Source organism: Acinonyx jubatus, chromosome F2 (assembly GCF_027475565.1).
Source record: "Acinonyx jubatus isolate Ajub_Pintada_27869175 chromosome F2, VMU_Ajub_asm_v1.0, whole genome shotgun sequence".
Taxonomy (NCBI): Eukaryota; Metazoa; Chordata; class Mammalia; order Carnivora; family Felidae; genus Acinonyx; species Acinonyx jubatus.
This window is the reverse complement of record NC_069394.1, coordinates 65,143,023-65,155,761: the sequence shown is the minus strand read 5'-3', so window position 1 is coordinate 65,155,761 and position 12,739 is coordinate 65,143,023. Positions and strand designations below refer to the sequence as shown.

The window sequence follows — 12,739 nt, the reverse complement described above, 5'->3', positions numbered from 1 at the left end:
TAAACTTGGGGTGCCCAGGTGGCTCAGTGGTTAAGTGTCTGACTTGGTCTCACATCATGATCTCACGGTTCATGAGTTTAAGCCCCACATTAGGCTCTGTGCTGATGGCTCAGAGCCTGGAGCCTGCTTTGGATTCTGTCTCTCCCACTTTCTCTGCCCTCCCCTGCTTGCGCACATGTGCGCACTCTCTCTATCGAAAATAGAATAAAACATTAAAAAAAAAGAAAATGTAATGTACAAAACAGTAAGCATATTATAATCAAATTCAAATCAAATTCAAGTGGTGGGGCATGTACATAAGAAAGGGGACAGGCTACAGAGTATAGACCACAGATATGGTTGTCATACATTTTTATTTTTTATCCTGATGGAAAATGTGATTTTTGCACTGCTGCTAAACAAATGTACTAGGGACTTAGGTTTCACAATTTACGTAGCTGATTGTTGTCTCACCATTTACATAATTAAATCATGTACTTTTGCCAGATATAAAATTACACATTTTCCTCCACCCTCATGGCTCTGTTTTCATACTGACACAGTCAGACTCAATGTGAACTGCTTTTGTTGATAGTAGCCACCATTTTCATATGTAAACATTGCAGGTGGAATTTCTTAGGAATTGTAAATAAGTTTTAAAAAAACCCCAAATCTTAAGCAAAGAATCTAAACAAAAGTTTCTTATTTCTTGGGGTTTTTTTTGTTGAATAGAACATTCCCTTTGCTAGTAGAAGTGATCAACGAATGAATGACAGTCTGCTTACTTATGTATGAGTTACTTGCATCCTCGTTTTTACTGTTCTTTTTCTTGCTGATTTTCTTGGCATCTTTGGATGCTTTCCAATTTATTAGGAATTGTCTTTCTATATTTTTAATTTCTTTTCCATCAAGAAATTCTAGAGAAAAATACATATGTTAAAAAATACAGTATTTAAATATATAGGTAATATATTTAAATTATATCTGAACTTAAATTATACCATAAGTTGAAGTAATTTCTTTTAAAAATACCTTATTTGCACATCTTTGTTCTTGTTGAGCTTTTATTTATTTTTAATTATTTTTTTCTGATTTCAAAAAAAATATGTGCTGATTATAAACAACTTAAACACAGTGGAAAAAAACATAAAAAGACTGTGATTACTACTCATACCTCTCCTTCCCATCACTGACAAAGATAATCACTGTAAACAATTTGATGTATAGTTTCCCTTCTGGGGTCTTATATAAACTATATTGTTGTTTTTGAAAACAAAAATGTTGTCATATTCAACAAAAATTAGATGCTATCTATTCATTTCCATATTATGGTTATTATTCTTAGGGAAAAGCAAGATATATTTTATGTTAAAGTGAAGAAGAAGTTTTATACATTTAGCCTGGTATTTTAAAAGCACATATATTAATAATGCTTACTATATAGGATATAAATATAATAGGAACAACCCACAAATCTAGCTTCTTGGTTCTGTGAAGATTTCAACTACATTTATATCTTGTTCCTCTAAAAAAGTTATGAAAATTGAGCATCTAAGTTACACAAAAAATTTTTTGTAAGCTGTAAGATATTTGGAAAATACAAAAGTGGAAAAAGAAAAAAATTAATATTGCCTATATCTACAACCAGAAATAATCACTAAAGACCACTAACAGTATATTTTTAACATTTTTTGTTTTCTGTTTATGTATCCATGTATGTGTATATGTGTGTGTATATTATATAAAATTGGAACTCTATGCAGTATTACATTCTAATTTTCAATATTGTATTGTGATCGTTTTACCAAGTCTTTCTTTAAACACAATTTTTAATGGCTGACAGTATTCCATTATATATGTGTACATAATACATATATTATAAAATATTAAACTATTCCCTTATAGGATATTTTGTGTTACATGTAATCACATGAATACAGGTGGCCTTCACTTGATAAAAAGACTATCTTTTCTATATAGTAGTTTTTGGGCCTTTATTGTGTTTGTTTATTTATTTTGAGAGAGAGAGTGAATAGGGAGGGGCAGAGAGAGAGAGAGGGAGAGAGAGAATCCTAAGCAGGCTCCACACTGTCAGCGCAGAGTCAGATGCAGGGCTCCCTCCCATGAACTGTGAGATCATGACCTGAGCCGAAATCGAGTCAGAAGCTCAACTGACTGAGCCACCCAGGCGCCCTCTATATGGTAGTTTTTAAAATTAAATATATATTTTCTCTTATCATCCATGTAATGTCTTCCACTGGATTCCAGAATGAGAAAAGAATGTAGTAAAAAATTTTAAATCAGGGGCACCTGGGTGGCTCAGTTTGTTAAGCATCTGACTTCAGCTCAGGTCATGATCTCATGGTTCATGAGTTTGAGCCCCTCATCAGGCTCTGTGCTGACAGCTCAGAGCCTGAAGCCTGCTTCAGAATCCATGACTCCCTCTCTTTCTGTCCCCCTCCCCAGATCATGCTGTCTCTCAAAAAATAAATAAATATTAAAAGAAAATTTTTTTAAATAAAAAAATTTTGAAATCATATTCTTATAGAGAAAATGACAGTAACCTGATAAAATATTGATTACACTACTGAAAGTATTAACATTGCCACTTAAATATGACTCATAATATTGTTAGACCCTATGTACAAAATAAAGTGATGAAACTGGAAATATAAAGAACCACAAACCTTAGAAGTACAATTGTTTACAATTGCCTTATGTACTTATTTTAACTGAAATTAATACTCTCCAAATTATAATGTAAAAAATTGGTTAAAAGTTCTATTATCAAGCATCTTAGTATTTAGCACTTTACATTAACAGTTATTATTTTATGCTTAGTTTTCCCAACCACTTGGATTTATTGATATCTTTTTAAGATTTGTTTAATTGTATAATTTGTTAGTGTATTTTTGGATGTGATATATGTAAATCAATACATATTTTTAAAACATCTATTATAAAGATAAAGAATGAAAAATCCAAGTCCTTTACCATGATCCCTTTTTCCTCATGTTAGTGTTCCAGACAGAGCTGAGTAGTGACTAGGAGACTATGCCTCAGTAAGCCTTATTTCATCTTTTAGCAATGATCATGTAGAGGTGGTTCAGGAGGGGAAGCCAGGTAATGGACATAAGATCAGAGACCTATGAGATTTGTTTTAATGAGTTGTTCTTAACATAAAATTTGTTTCCACTCATGCTAAGTATGTTGCTTGTCATTCTGTTTAGTGAGGACTGGGTTACTTACAAAGCATGAAATGCCTCCCCACAGTCCTTACTGGGACACATCAAACCAGGTCCTCAGTTCACTTTCTGTATTTTGGTTTTGTATTTAGGAAGAAAGGACATGAAAATAAGACAAGTTAGAATCAGAGAAGAGACTGAAAAGACGTATAGCGAAGTGTTAACAGCATATTTATGGTGGGATTATGAATGATACTCATTTTCTTTTCTATATTATCTGCATTTCTATAAGAAATGTATATTTTTATACAAAATGTGTATGGATTTTATAATCACAAAATATGTTTTAGAAAGTATTTATTAAAAAATTTTTTTGACTAAGTCCTGTTTATTTGTAAATCAGTACCTTATCTCCACATCTTTTACTGCATCACCTATAGTACTATATCATGAGAAGAGTTTCCAGAAATGGTTCCATTAATATTGGAAGGTTCTTAATCATCTAACATTAGTTGTATTTACTCTGCTTCCTAAGGTAAGTGGAGTAATACAATTGTATGTGGTAGGCAGGGAGGGAAGGAGATGGGAGAGTTGGGGGAAGGTGCACTGCAGATTCATTTGCATGACTTATAAAAAATACACATGACTGTTCTCCCAGTGTATTCTGTTTCCTTCCCTTGACTGGTGGGGTCAAGGGTGGTGGACAGGGTGTGACCCTTGGATATGTATTTTGAAAAATCTTGGATTTTTCTGATACACCCTCTGTCAGCTCCTCCCTACCCCCAAGAGAATTGCTGCGCTAGCATCATGATTAATCAAGGTTTACTACAGCTATGTGCTTTGAAGTGGTTTTCCCATACATTACTTTTTATACTCAAGTATAGCATTTCATAGAAGTTCAGATATAGGAAACCTCACAAATATCCTTTGTGAGAAGGCAGTCCTTATCTCTCTGATGTTGTATAACGTGGTTCCTATTGAGAAGCTATGGTCCATTACCCCCAATATAGTGCACAATCAGGATGTTATTATTTCTAAGGATCTCCTAAAGGGACTCCCTAGCTTGCTCTCCTTTCAAATGAAGGGAACACTTGTACGTTCTTAGGACAATTTTCAAGCAATGAAAATTTTGATTAATTTTGTCTACAGTTCCAAGTGCTAAAGAATCTCTTGGGATCTTCAGAGGATTTGTGGCAATGAGAATTTGGCAAAAGGTCAGCAAGTTCTACACATTTATGATTAACCATTTTTGTTGGTAACAGCTACATTTTCTTTTTAAAGAAAGGGCATGTGGTGCCTTAATTATTTCTGAACAGAAGATATTTTTCATGTTTTATTTCTCAATTTTAACTTTTGCTTTTATTTAATTATTGAATTTAAAGTTGACTATTTTTATAGATTTAGATATCATATTTGTATTTCTCAAGGTTTTCTGTTAAAATAGCTAAAAAGTTAACCAGGTCTCTTTCTCTAAGAAAATTATATTAATATATATAAATGTGTACCCAGTGATTTGGACACCAGTATCAGTCTGTCTCTGTATTTGGGTTTGAGACAAACAGGATTTCCATTTAGATCCATTTTCCACAGCTTCATCAACTTGTTCAGTAAAAATTCCAAATCCTATAATTAGAAAAGAAAAGCAAGACACAAGTATATCATAATCATCAGTATTTCTTTCATATTAGTTAACTTTTTATTTTTTTATATTAAAAATTTTTTTTGTTTTTTATTTATTTTTTGAGAGAGAGAGAGAGAGAGAGACAGAGAGCGAGCGGGGGAAGGACAGAAAGGGAGGGAGACACAGAATCGGAAGCAAGCTCTGGGCTCTGAGCTGTCAGCACAGAGCCCAACGTGGGGTTCGAACTCGTGAACTGCAAGATCACGCCCTGCGCTGAAGTCAGATGCTTTTTTTTTTTTTTTTTAATTTTTTTAACATTTATTTTTGAGACAGAGAGAGACAGAGCATGAACGGGGTAGGGTCAGAGAGAGGGAGACACAGAATATGAAACAGGCTCCAGGCTCTGAGCTGTCAGCACAGAGCCCGACGCAGGGCTCGAACTCACGGACCGCGAGATCATGACCGGAGCCGAAGTCGGCCGCTTAACCGACTGAGCCACCAGGCGCCCCTGAAGTCAGATGCTTAAATGACTGAGCTACCCAAGTGCCCTGGAAAAATTTCTTTTGATAAGGCTGTATTTTATTCTTTAGATTTTAGAAAATTGTTTTTTTTTACTATGAGCTTGTAAGAACAATTCCTTTCCACATGTTAAAAATCCCCGCAGGGGGCACCTGGCTGGTCAGTTGGTAGAGTACGTGACTCTTGATCTTGGGGTAGTGAGTTCAAGCCCTGTTTTGGGCATAGAGCTTACATGAAAAAAAAAATCCTCACACAACTCTTGTGATATCATGAAGGTAACAAATTTGGAACATCCAGATATGTGCCTCTGTCTACATGAAGAAATGATATTTTAGGGGAATAATTACAAGGACAGTTGGGGTCTAGGATCCAGTGCAGAGTGATTGGTGGGTCTCTTAGTCTTCCTGAGACCAATGTTTTTCTACATAAAATGGTAAAAATATTTCCAATTCTACCTACTTCATTATTCAACAGAATACTTACTGAATCATGGGCTAAGCTCTGTACCAGACTCTGAGGTATCTAAATATATAATTTGTGAAAAATATATAGGAATTTAAAAAAATACAGACAACCCCAACCTTTCTGGCACTGTTGCTTACTGTATAACCTTAGTCAAATCTGTGTCCTCGTTTATAAAGTGAAAATAGTTAGGGTTATTTGTTGTGGCATATAAAGTGTCTGGAACAAAGAAGGGAAGTAATAAATATGTTGGTTTTCTTTTTGTCTGCCCTACCACCCCTCGGCTTATAACCTTTCTCTTAATTTTGGTCAATAAAGAGCAAAAACTGTTGTAAGGAAGAATAAGCTCCTGACTCACCGATGAGTAGTTGACTTCTTATAATAAAATTCTCTTCAGAAGTTGTAACTTCATCCTTCAGTCTTGGGCCCTGGATTATGCCCTGTCCACAGTATTTGTTCAACAGCCTTTGATACAGCCACGATTATTTTATGTGATAGTTTCACTGTATTTCTCTTAGCCTAAAAACTTCTAAGGAAGGAATTGTGTAATGTCTTTTTGTAGTGTTGAATATGATGCCCATCGTCCCGAAAGTTAATAATAAGAGAACTTTAAATTTAATAGATAAAGCGAGTCCTGTAGAGTTTAGTTAATTGTTCCTCACTTGATAAATGACCCTCAACATACTCCCTCCAGTGTATGTTTATTTAAGACTAAACTAATCCTATGCTGAAATATGATTACCCTTTGGATACGCTCTGGTAGTTCATTGCCTTCCTGTCTTTAATAAAATGCTTTCACTTTCCGGCCCTTCAGTGTTACTAAAGGGAGCAGACATTCTTCTGGACAGTCTCTGTTTGATAAATGATCATGTCATGCTATCACTTAGAGGTGTGCTGCAAAATACTGAGGAGCTGATTCTATTTCTAATGCAGGGCTGGTGCCCAAGCTTCTGTATAGGCGCTTGCAGGAACTGGCAGTGCTTGCTCTACAATTAATGATGGCCACTGATGAACCTGTATTTGACCAGCATGCAATCTTTATTGGAAATGTCTGGTCCAACTGTCCTAACTAAATCTAAAGACAGCCATTTGTCATCCCCCTGACTGCTTGTCATCATCTGCCTGGGAAAATCTATAATTTTTGGCTTGTTTCTGACTAAACTGTAGAGTGAATAAATTTATCTTTGGGTTACTCTGCTTGTCAGGATCAATATTGAGCAGAGGTTGAATAAATTAGAAACTGGAAAAACATGACAGGCCATAGTGGTTTGTTCGTTTGTGTCTTATAAATCAGATATTTAGTTTATCTAAGAGGCAAGCACATCAAATTTTTTATTTCCACCATTCATTCTGAAGATGCTTTACCTCATGATAAATGGTCCTCAGAAAACCAATGAAGTAAATCACTAATATATCTGATTGTGAGATGAACTTTTCAGATCATTTTATTGATTTAGCAAACTTTGCAGACATAAAAACTATAGGTAAAGATTTTTTATGTTATTGTTCTTTCAAGTTTTTATCCATTTTTGCAACCATGATATTTATTTGACTTAATATATCATCAAAGTTTATAACATTGGCCCTAGTGAAGTTCATGGCTTATCAAGCTACTTATAGAAATGGAAGTTTTATTGTAAATGGCCAGTGAGTATTTAAAATTTTAATCCATTTAAGCGTACTTATTTAAAGGAATTACAGGAAGAAATGCAAAGAAATGTTAACCAAAAGTAAATGTCATTAAAAAATTTTTTTAATGTTTATTTATTTTTGAGACAATGCGAGAGACAGAGTGCAAGCAGCAGAGGGGCAGACAGAGGGAGACACAGAATCTGAAGCGGGCTCCAGGCTCTGAGCTGTCAGCCCAGAGCCTGACAGGGGGCTTGAACTCACGAACCCTGAGATCATGACCTGAGCTGAAGTTGGACGCTTAACTGACTAAGCCACTCAGGCACCCCACCAAAAGTAAATGTCATTAAAAAAAATTTTTTTTAACGTTTATTTTTGAGACAGAGACAGAGCATGAATGGGGGGGGGGGGGTCAGAGAGAGAGGGAGACACAGAATCCGAAACAGGCTCCAGGCTCTGAGATGTCAGCTCAGAGCCCGACGCGGGGCTTGAACTCACAAACTATGAGATCATGACCTGAGCCGAAGTCGGACGCTTAACCAACTGAACCACCCAGGCGACCCAAAAGTAAATGTCATTTAAACTAGAGCCCTGTGAATTTATGGAGTATTGTTTGGCCTAAAACCTCTTTGTCCTCCTCAGTGTTTGACTTTCCGATCAATTTTATTGGAGAGAACTGGGTCATTGCCTATGGAGTTTTCTCAGTTTTCTGCCTTTGGTCTCACACTTCCTCATCCTCTTTCCTATTTTTGTTGATAAAGGAAAAGCCCCACCTCTTTTTTTTCAAATTAATCAGTCCTCTTGATCTTTTTGTTTTTCCATGGGCCTCCTCTTCTTGCAGTCTTCTTTGTTTTGCATTTCCATTTCCAATCTCTCCCTCTCCTATGGCTTTTATCTTATCTCTTACCTAACGTCACTATACTTCCTGATAGAGTAGTAGAAAGTAGTGTTTCTCAAACTTTTATGTGCTTAAAAATCACCTAAGGATCTCAGAGCACCTGGTTGTCTCAATTGGTTAAGTGTCTTTGACTCTTGATATCTGCTCAGGTCATGATCTGTGGTCAAGGGATTGAGCCCCCCGTCAGGCCCCACAGGTCTGCTTGGGATTCTCTCTCTCTCTCTCTCTCTCTCTCTCTCTCTCTGTCTCTCCCTGTCCCTCCCTCTCTCTCTGCTCCCCCACCCCACTCACACATGTGCACACAGACACACACTCTCTCTCTCAAAATAAATAAACATAAAAAAAGAATCATCTAGGGATCCCATTTATTAAATGCAGATTCTGATATGTTGGTCTGGGGAAGAAGCTGAGATTCTGTGTTTCCAATGCTGATGCTGCTGATCTTCGGACTACATTTGGTTTAGGCCACTGGCTGTGCTTCTTCAATCACTGGGCATTCCTGCAGCCTAGTGCTTCTGAATAGACACTGCTGACCTTATCACTAAGCCAAACATTGCCAATCTTGGACTTCCTCAGTTTCACTTCTTTGGAACATCTTACCTTACCAATTGCTCCCTAATGGCTTTGTGATTCCACATTTTTGCAGGTTCCCTGATCCTGCATGAATCTCTCATTCTATAAGTAACAAACATTAAAATTTTTTTTCATGTTTATTTATTTGAGAGAGAAAGCATGAGCAGGGAAAGAGGGGCAAAGAGAGAGAGAATCCCAAGGAGGCTCCACACTCTCAGCACAGAGCCCCATGTGGGGCTCAGTCTCACAAACTGGTGAGATCATGACCTGAGCCAAAATCAAGAATTGATTACATTTGGGGCACCTGGGTGGCTCGTCAATTAAGTGTCAGACTTCGGCTCGGGTCATGATCTCACAGTTTGTGGGTTTGAGCCCCGTGTCGGGCTCTGTGCTGACAGCTTGGGAGCCTGGAGCCTGCTTCAGATTCTGTGTTTCCCTCTGTCTCTGTTCCTCTGTGTCTCTCTCGCTTTCAAAAATAAATAAAACATTTAAAAAAAATTAAAAAATAAAAGAGTTGACGACATTTAACTGAGCCACCCAGGTGTCCCATGCACTTCTGATCATAGAAATCCCTGATGTGTAAACAAGGTGTTTTCTAAAAGTTGCTTTTGAGACTGGAGAACACATCTCATAAAAAAACAGAGCTATACCCAGTGGACCGTTGTCTGAGTCAGCCTATGGAAAGAACCTATTTGAGAAAAAGCCCAAAGATAATATGTGCAGTGACAGTGCTATAAAACCTCTCCAAGTGCATCACCACGTTTTCTGAGCATACAGTTTCCCTTGAGGAACAGGAGCAGATAAGTGTCCCTGTGGCAGACCTTCAGGAATCAGTTCACTTGCTTGCTTTTCTATAATCTACATTTATTCCTTTTAAACAGTATTTGTTTCCTCCCTGGAGCACAGCCGACTGTAAAATCATGGCTAGAAAAACAATTGTCTGTAACCCACTGTGATCTACATTTATTTGCAGACCCTTTACAGAAAAAGAATAGACACATTGATGAAAATAGTAAAACATTTGCTACACTGAGGAAGGAAGGGTCATCTGTACATGACAGGAAGAACCAGATTTTGTGGGAAACTATATTGAGCATTTTCATCATACGCTATCTCTTTCCGTATCTAGGTAGTCTCATTCATGATGTCAGTTTAAGTGACCACATAACCAATATGCTGAAGTCACCCACGTTCTTCTGTCCATTGAGCTCTGGCCTTATGTATCCAATTGTCCACTTAATATTTTCTTTGGAACACTACAAAGGCACCTCACACTCTACAAGACCAAAACTCATAATCTTCTCCCACTCTGCTGGATGTGACTCTTGAGTTCCCTATTTTCTGTTATGCAAGGCAGAAGCCAGAGAATCCCTCTTGTCCACTCCTTTCTTCAATGCTCTGTATATCCAACTCACTACCCAAGTTCTGTACACTTGATTTCCCAAACAGCTCTCCAGAGTGTCTCCTCATTTCATTTCCACCCCAACTCTAAGTTTTTACCATCTCTCACTTCTTAAATAGTCTAGCCTCTTCCAATCTATTCTCCATACTGTAGCTATGCTAATCTTTTCAAAATGCTAATCATTAATTACTTTACCCTTAAACACCTTCAGTGATCCTGCATTGTTCTTAGGTTAAAGATAAAACTATAATGACCTGTGTGGCCCATCTACCCATCAGCCTCTTTTTGTAGTATACTGCACCTTCACACTCCCAGTTTACTATTCTCATCTTTGCCATGTTCTTACCTGCATTGGGGCCTTTGCACATGCTATTCTTTACTTGATAATCCTTTCTGTTCTCTCAGGGTCCAGTTTAGCAATCCCTTCCTAAGGGAAGCCTTCACTGAGTCCCTGACTAAGGCAAATTCCCCTTTTGGAGGCTCTCAGAATCACATACTTTTTCTTTGTAGTATTTGCCACAGGTGCAATTTTACATTTGTTTTGGGGTAATTATGTGCTTAATGTTTCTTTTCCCTTCAATGAGGAGAGCTCTTCAAGGCCAGGGACTATATCTGTTTTTTGTTCATTGTTGTCTCCCCTATCGTCCAGCAAGCACTGCCAGATGGTGGGGGTTTTGAATGAATGGATAAGAAGAAATGAACAAATGAATGCAATGAATCAATGGATCTGAGGCTAGAAGGAGGACAGGAATTATAAAGGAGAAATTATATGGAACCACTTCGAAAAATTCGCTGATTAGAGGGGCCACAGACATAGAATGAGCAAAGACAGGATTTATTTTCTGTTCTATTTCTTCCTCTAGTCCTCTGTCTCCCTCACCTGTCTCCCTCACCTCCCCCTCCCCCCCCCCCCCCCTTGCCTCGAATCTCTGACCTGGATCAGCTTTGGACCAGGGAATAGGAGAAATGAGGGCAGGGTTAGAGGATCTTGGGAGAAGGAGTCTTTGGCAGCTGTGGGTCTGTACAAGGTGTGAAGGAAGGGGAATGAAATCCCAAATAGCAGGAAGCTTCTTAACGGGTCCATATCCTGTGCCTCTACCTCTAATGTAGCTGTAGCTACTAGTGGCTCTGGTACCCTCAGTAGGCTAGAGCATGGGCATCATTTGGGAATGTCTATATTTGCTAGTGACCCAATTCTCTTTTCTTTTTTCCTTTTCTTATTCCTTCCACGGAGCCTCAGGATTTTTAGTTGCCCTGACAGTATTTTTTGTTGTTGTTACATGTGTTCCTTTTAATTTTTCTTAAATACCGTTCTCACTGCTCAAACCAAAAATCTTGATTGGAAGATTCAAAGTTATTTAACTGTCTAAGGAACCATTATTTTCCCTCCCGAACCCCCCCGCCCTTTTTCATGTATTTTCTGTAGGTGTATGTGAGGAAGCTATAGATGTCCTTATAAAAGCAGCTGCTCTAAGTTGCTAAAAACCTTGGGTAATTATAGGGTTTTGTTAGGAGTCTCTAATGATGTTCATTTCTTTTTCCCCATGGCACAAAGCTGTCTGCTGTTGAAGACTTTTAGGATGGATGTCAGCGACCTTCTGTATGGCACATTGAGCTTTCCCTCCCATGGCACAGGGTTTGATGTCAGCAGCTTTGGGGCAGCTTCAATCAGTGAGCATAAAGAATGGAAAAATAAAAGCAAAAAAAAAAAAATAATACATTTCAAGAAACAAGTTAATATTTTCTTGCTAAACTTCAAGATGTCCTTTTACTAAGCCATTGGAAGATGATTTGAAATGGACCACAAGAGCACATTTCAAATGAATGCTAGGCAAGTCTATATTCCTCTTCCAAGAAGCTGTGCATTTAAAATTTTTCAATCACTTGTCTCCTTGCTAGAAATATAAGAACTTGAAATTTAATCCTTACTCCCTGGGTATCTTCTCTCTATGGGAGGAAAAAGCAACTTTTGGCATAGCCCAGCCTCGGGAACTTGCTGAATGGTTTACATTCCTTCCTCAGATGGTTGAGTATTTTTTATTGTTCCTTTCTTCATTTATTCTGTAAACATGTAGTAGGTGCCTGTTATGTGCCAAGCACTCACTGGGCTGAACTCTAGGGAATTCTGAAGGCAATAAAAATTCCTTGCTCTTAAAGGCTCTCAGTGTAATGGGGATATGGTGGTATATGATAACAAAATTCTATAACCAAGTGTTCCTTACAATCATTCATTTTTAAATTAGATTTTTAAAAATTAAAGCAATGCAATCAACACTGTTAAAAACAAAAAAAAGACCATAGGGTTTATAACAAAGCTTAAAGAGTACTTGAGGGCTTACAACAAAACCTCTTTTAATTTCTACAGCTATCCCTACACACACTTACCTCCACATTTTACTAAATAACAGCTGCTGTTTATTGATTTTTAAATCTTAGATATTTATCTACTGAATTCCTACTGTGGAAGATGA

General features: G+C 37.4%; 1 protein-coding gene across 5 annotated transcripts in view; it reads right to left on the bottom strand.

The window, feature by feature from the left end:
• The window catches only part of PPP1R42 (protein phosphatase 1 regulatory subunit 42), a 51,867-nt gene that overhangs the window by 13,632 nt on the left and 25,496 nt on the right, over positions 1-12,739 (bottom strand). For all 5 annotated transcript variants that reach the window (XR_008292814.1, XR_008292815.1, XM_053208623.1 and 2 more), the window contains 2 exons: positions 4,670-4,787; positions 765-896 (listed from right to left, as the gene is read on the bottom strand). Coding sequence is in view for 3 of the 5 variants with exons in the window: in XM_053208623.1 (XP_053064598.1) it covers positions 765-896; positions 4,670-4,787 (250 nt within the window). In the remaining 2 variants the exon portion in view is untranslated. The remainder of the gene's footprint in view (positions 1-764; positions 897-4,669; positions 4,788-12,739) is intronic.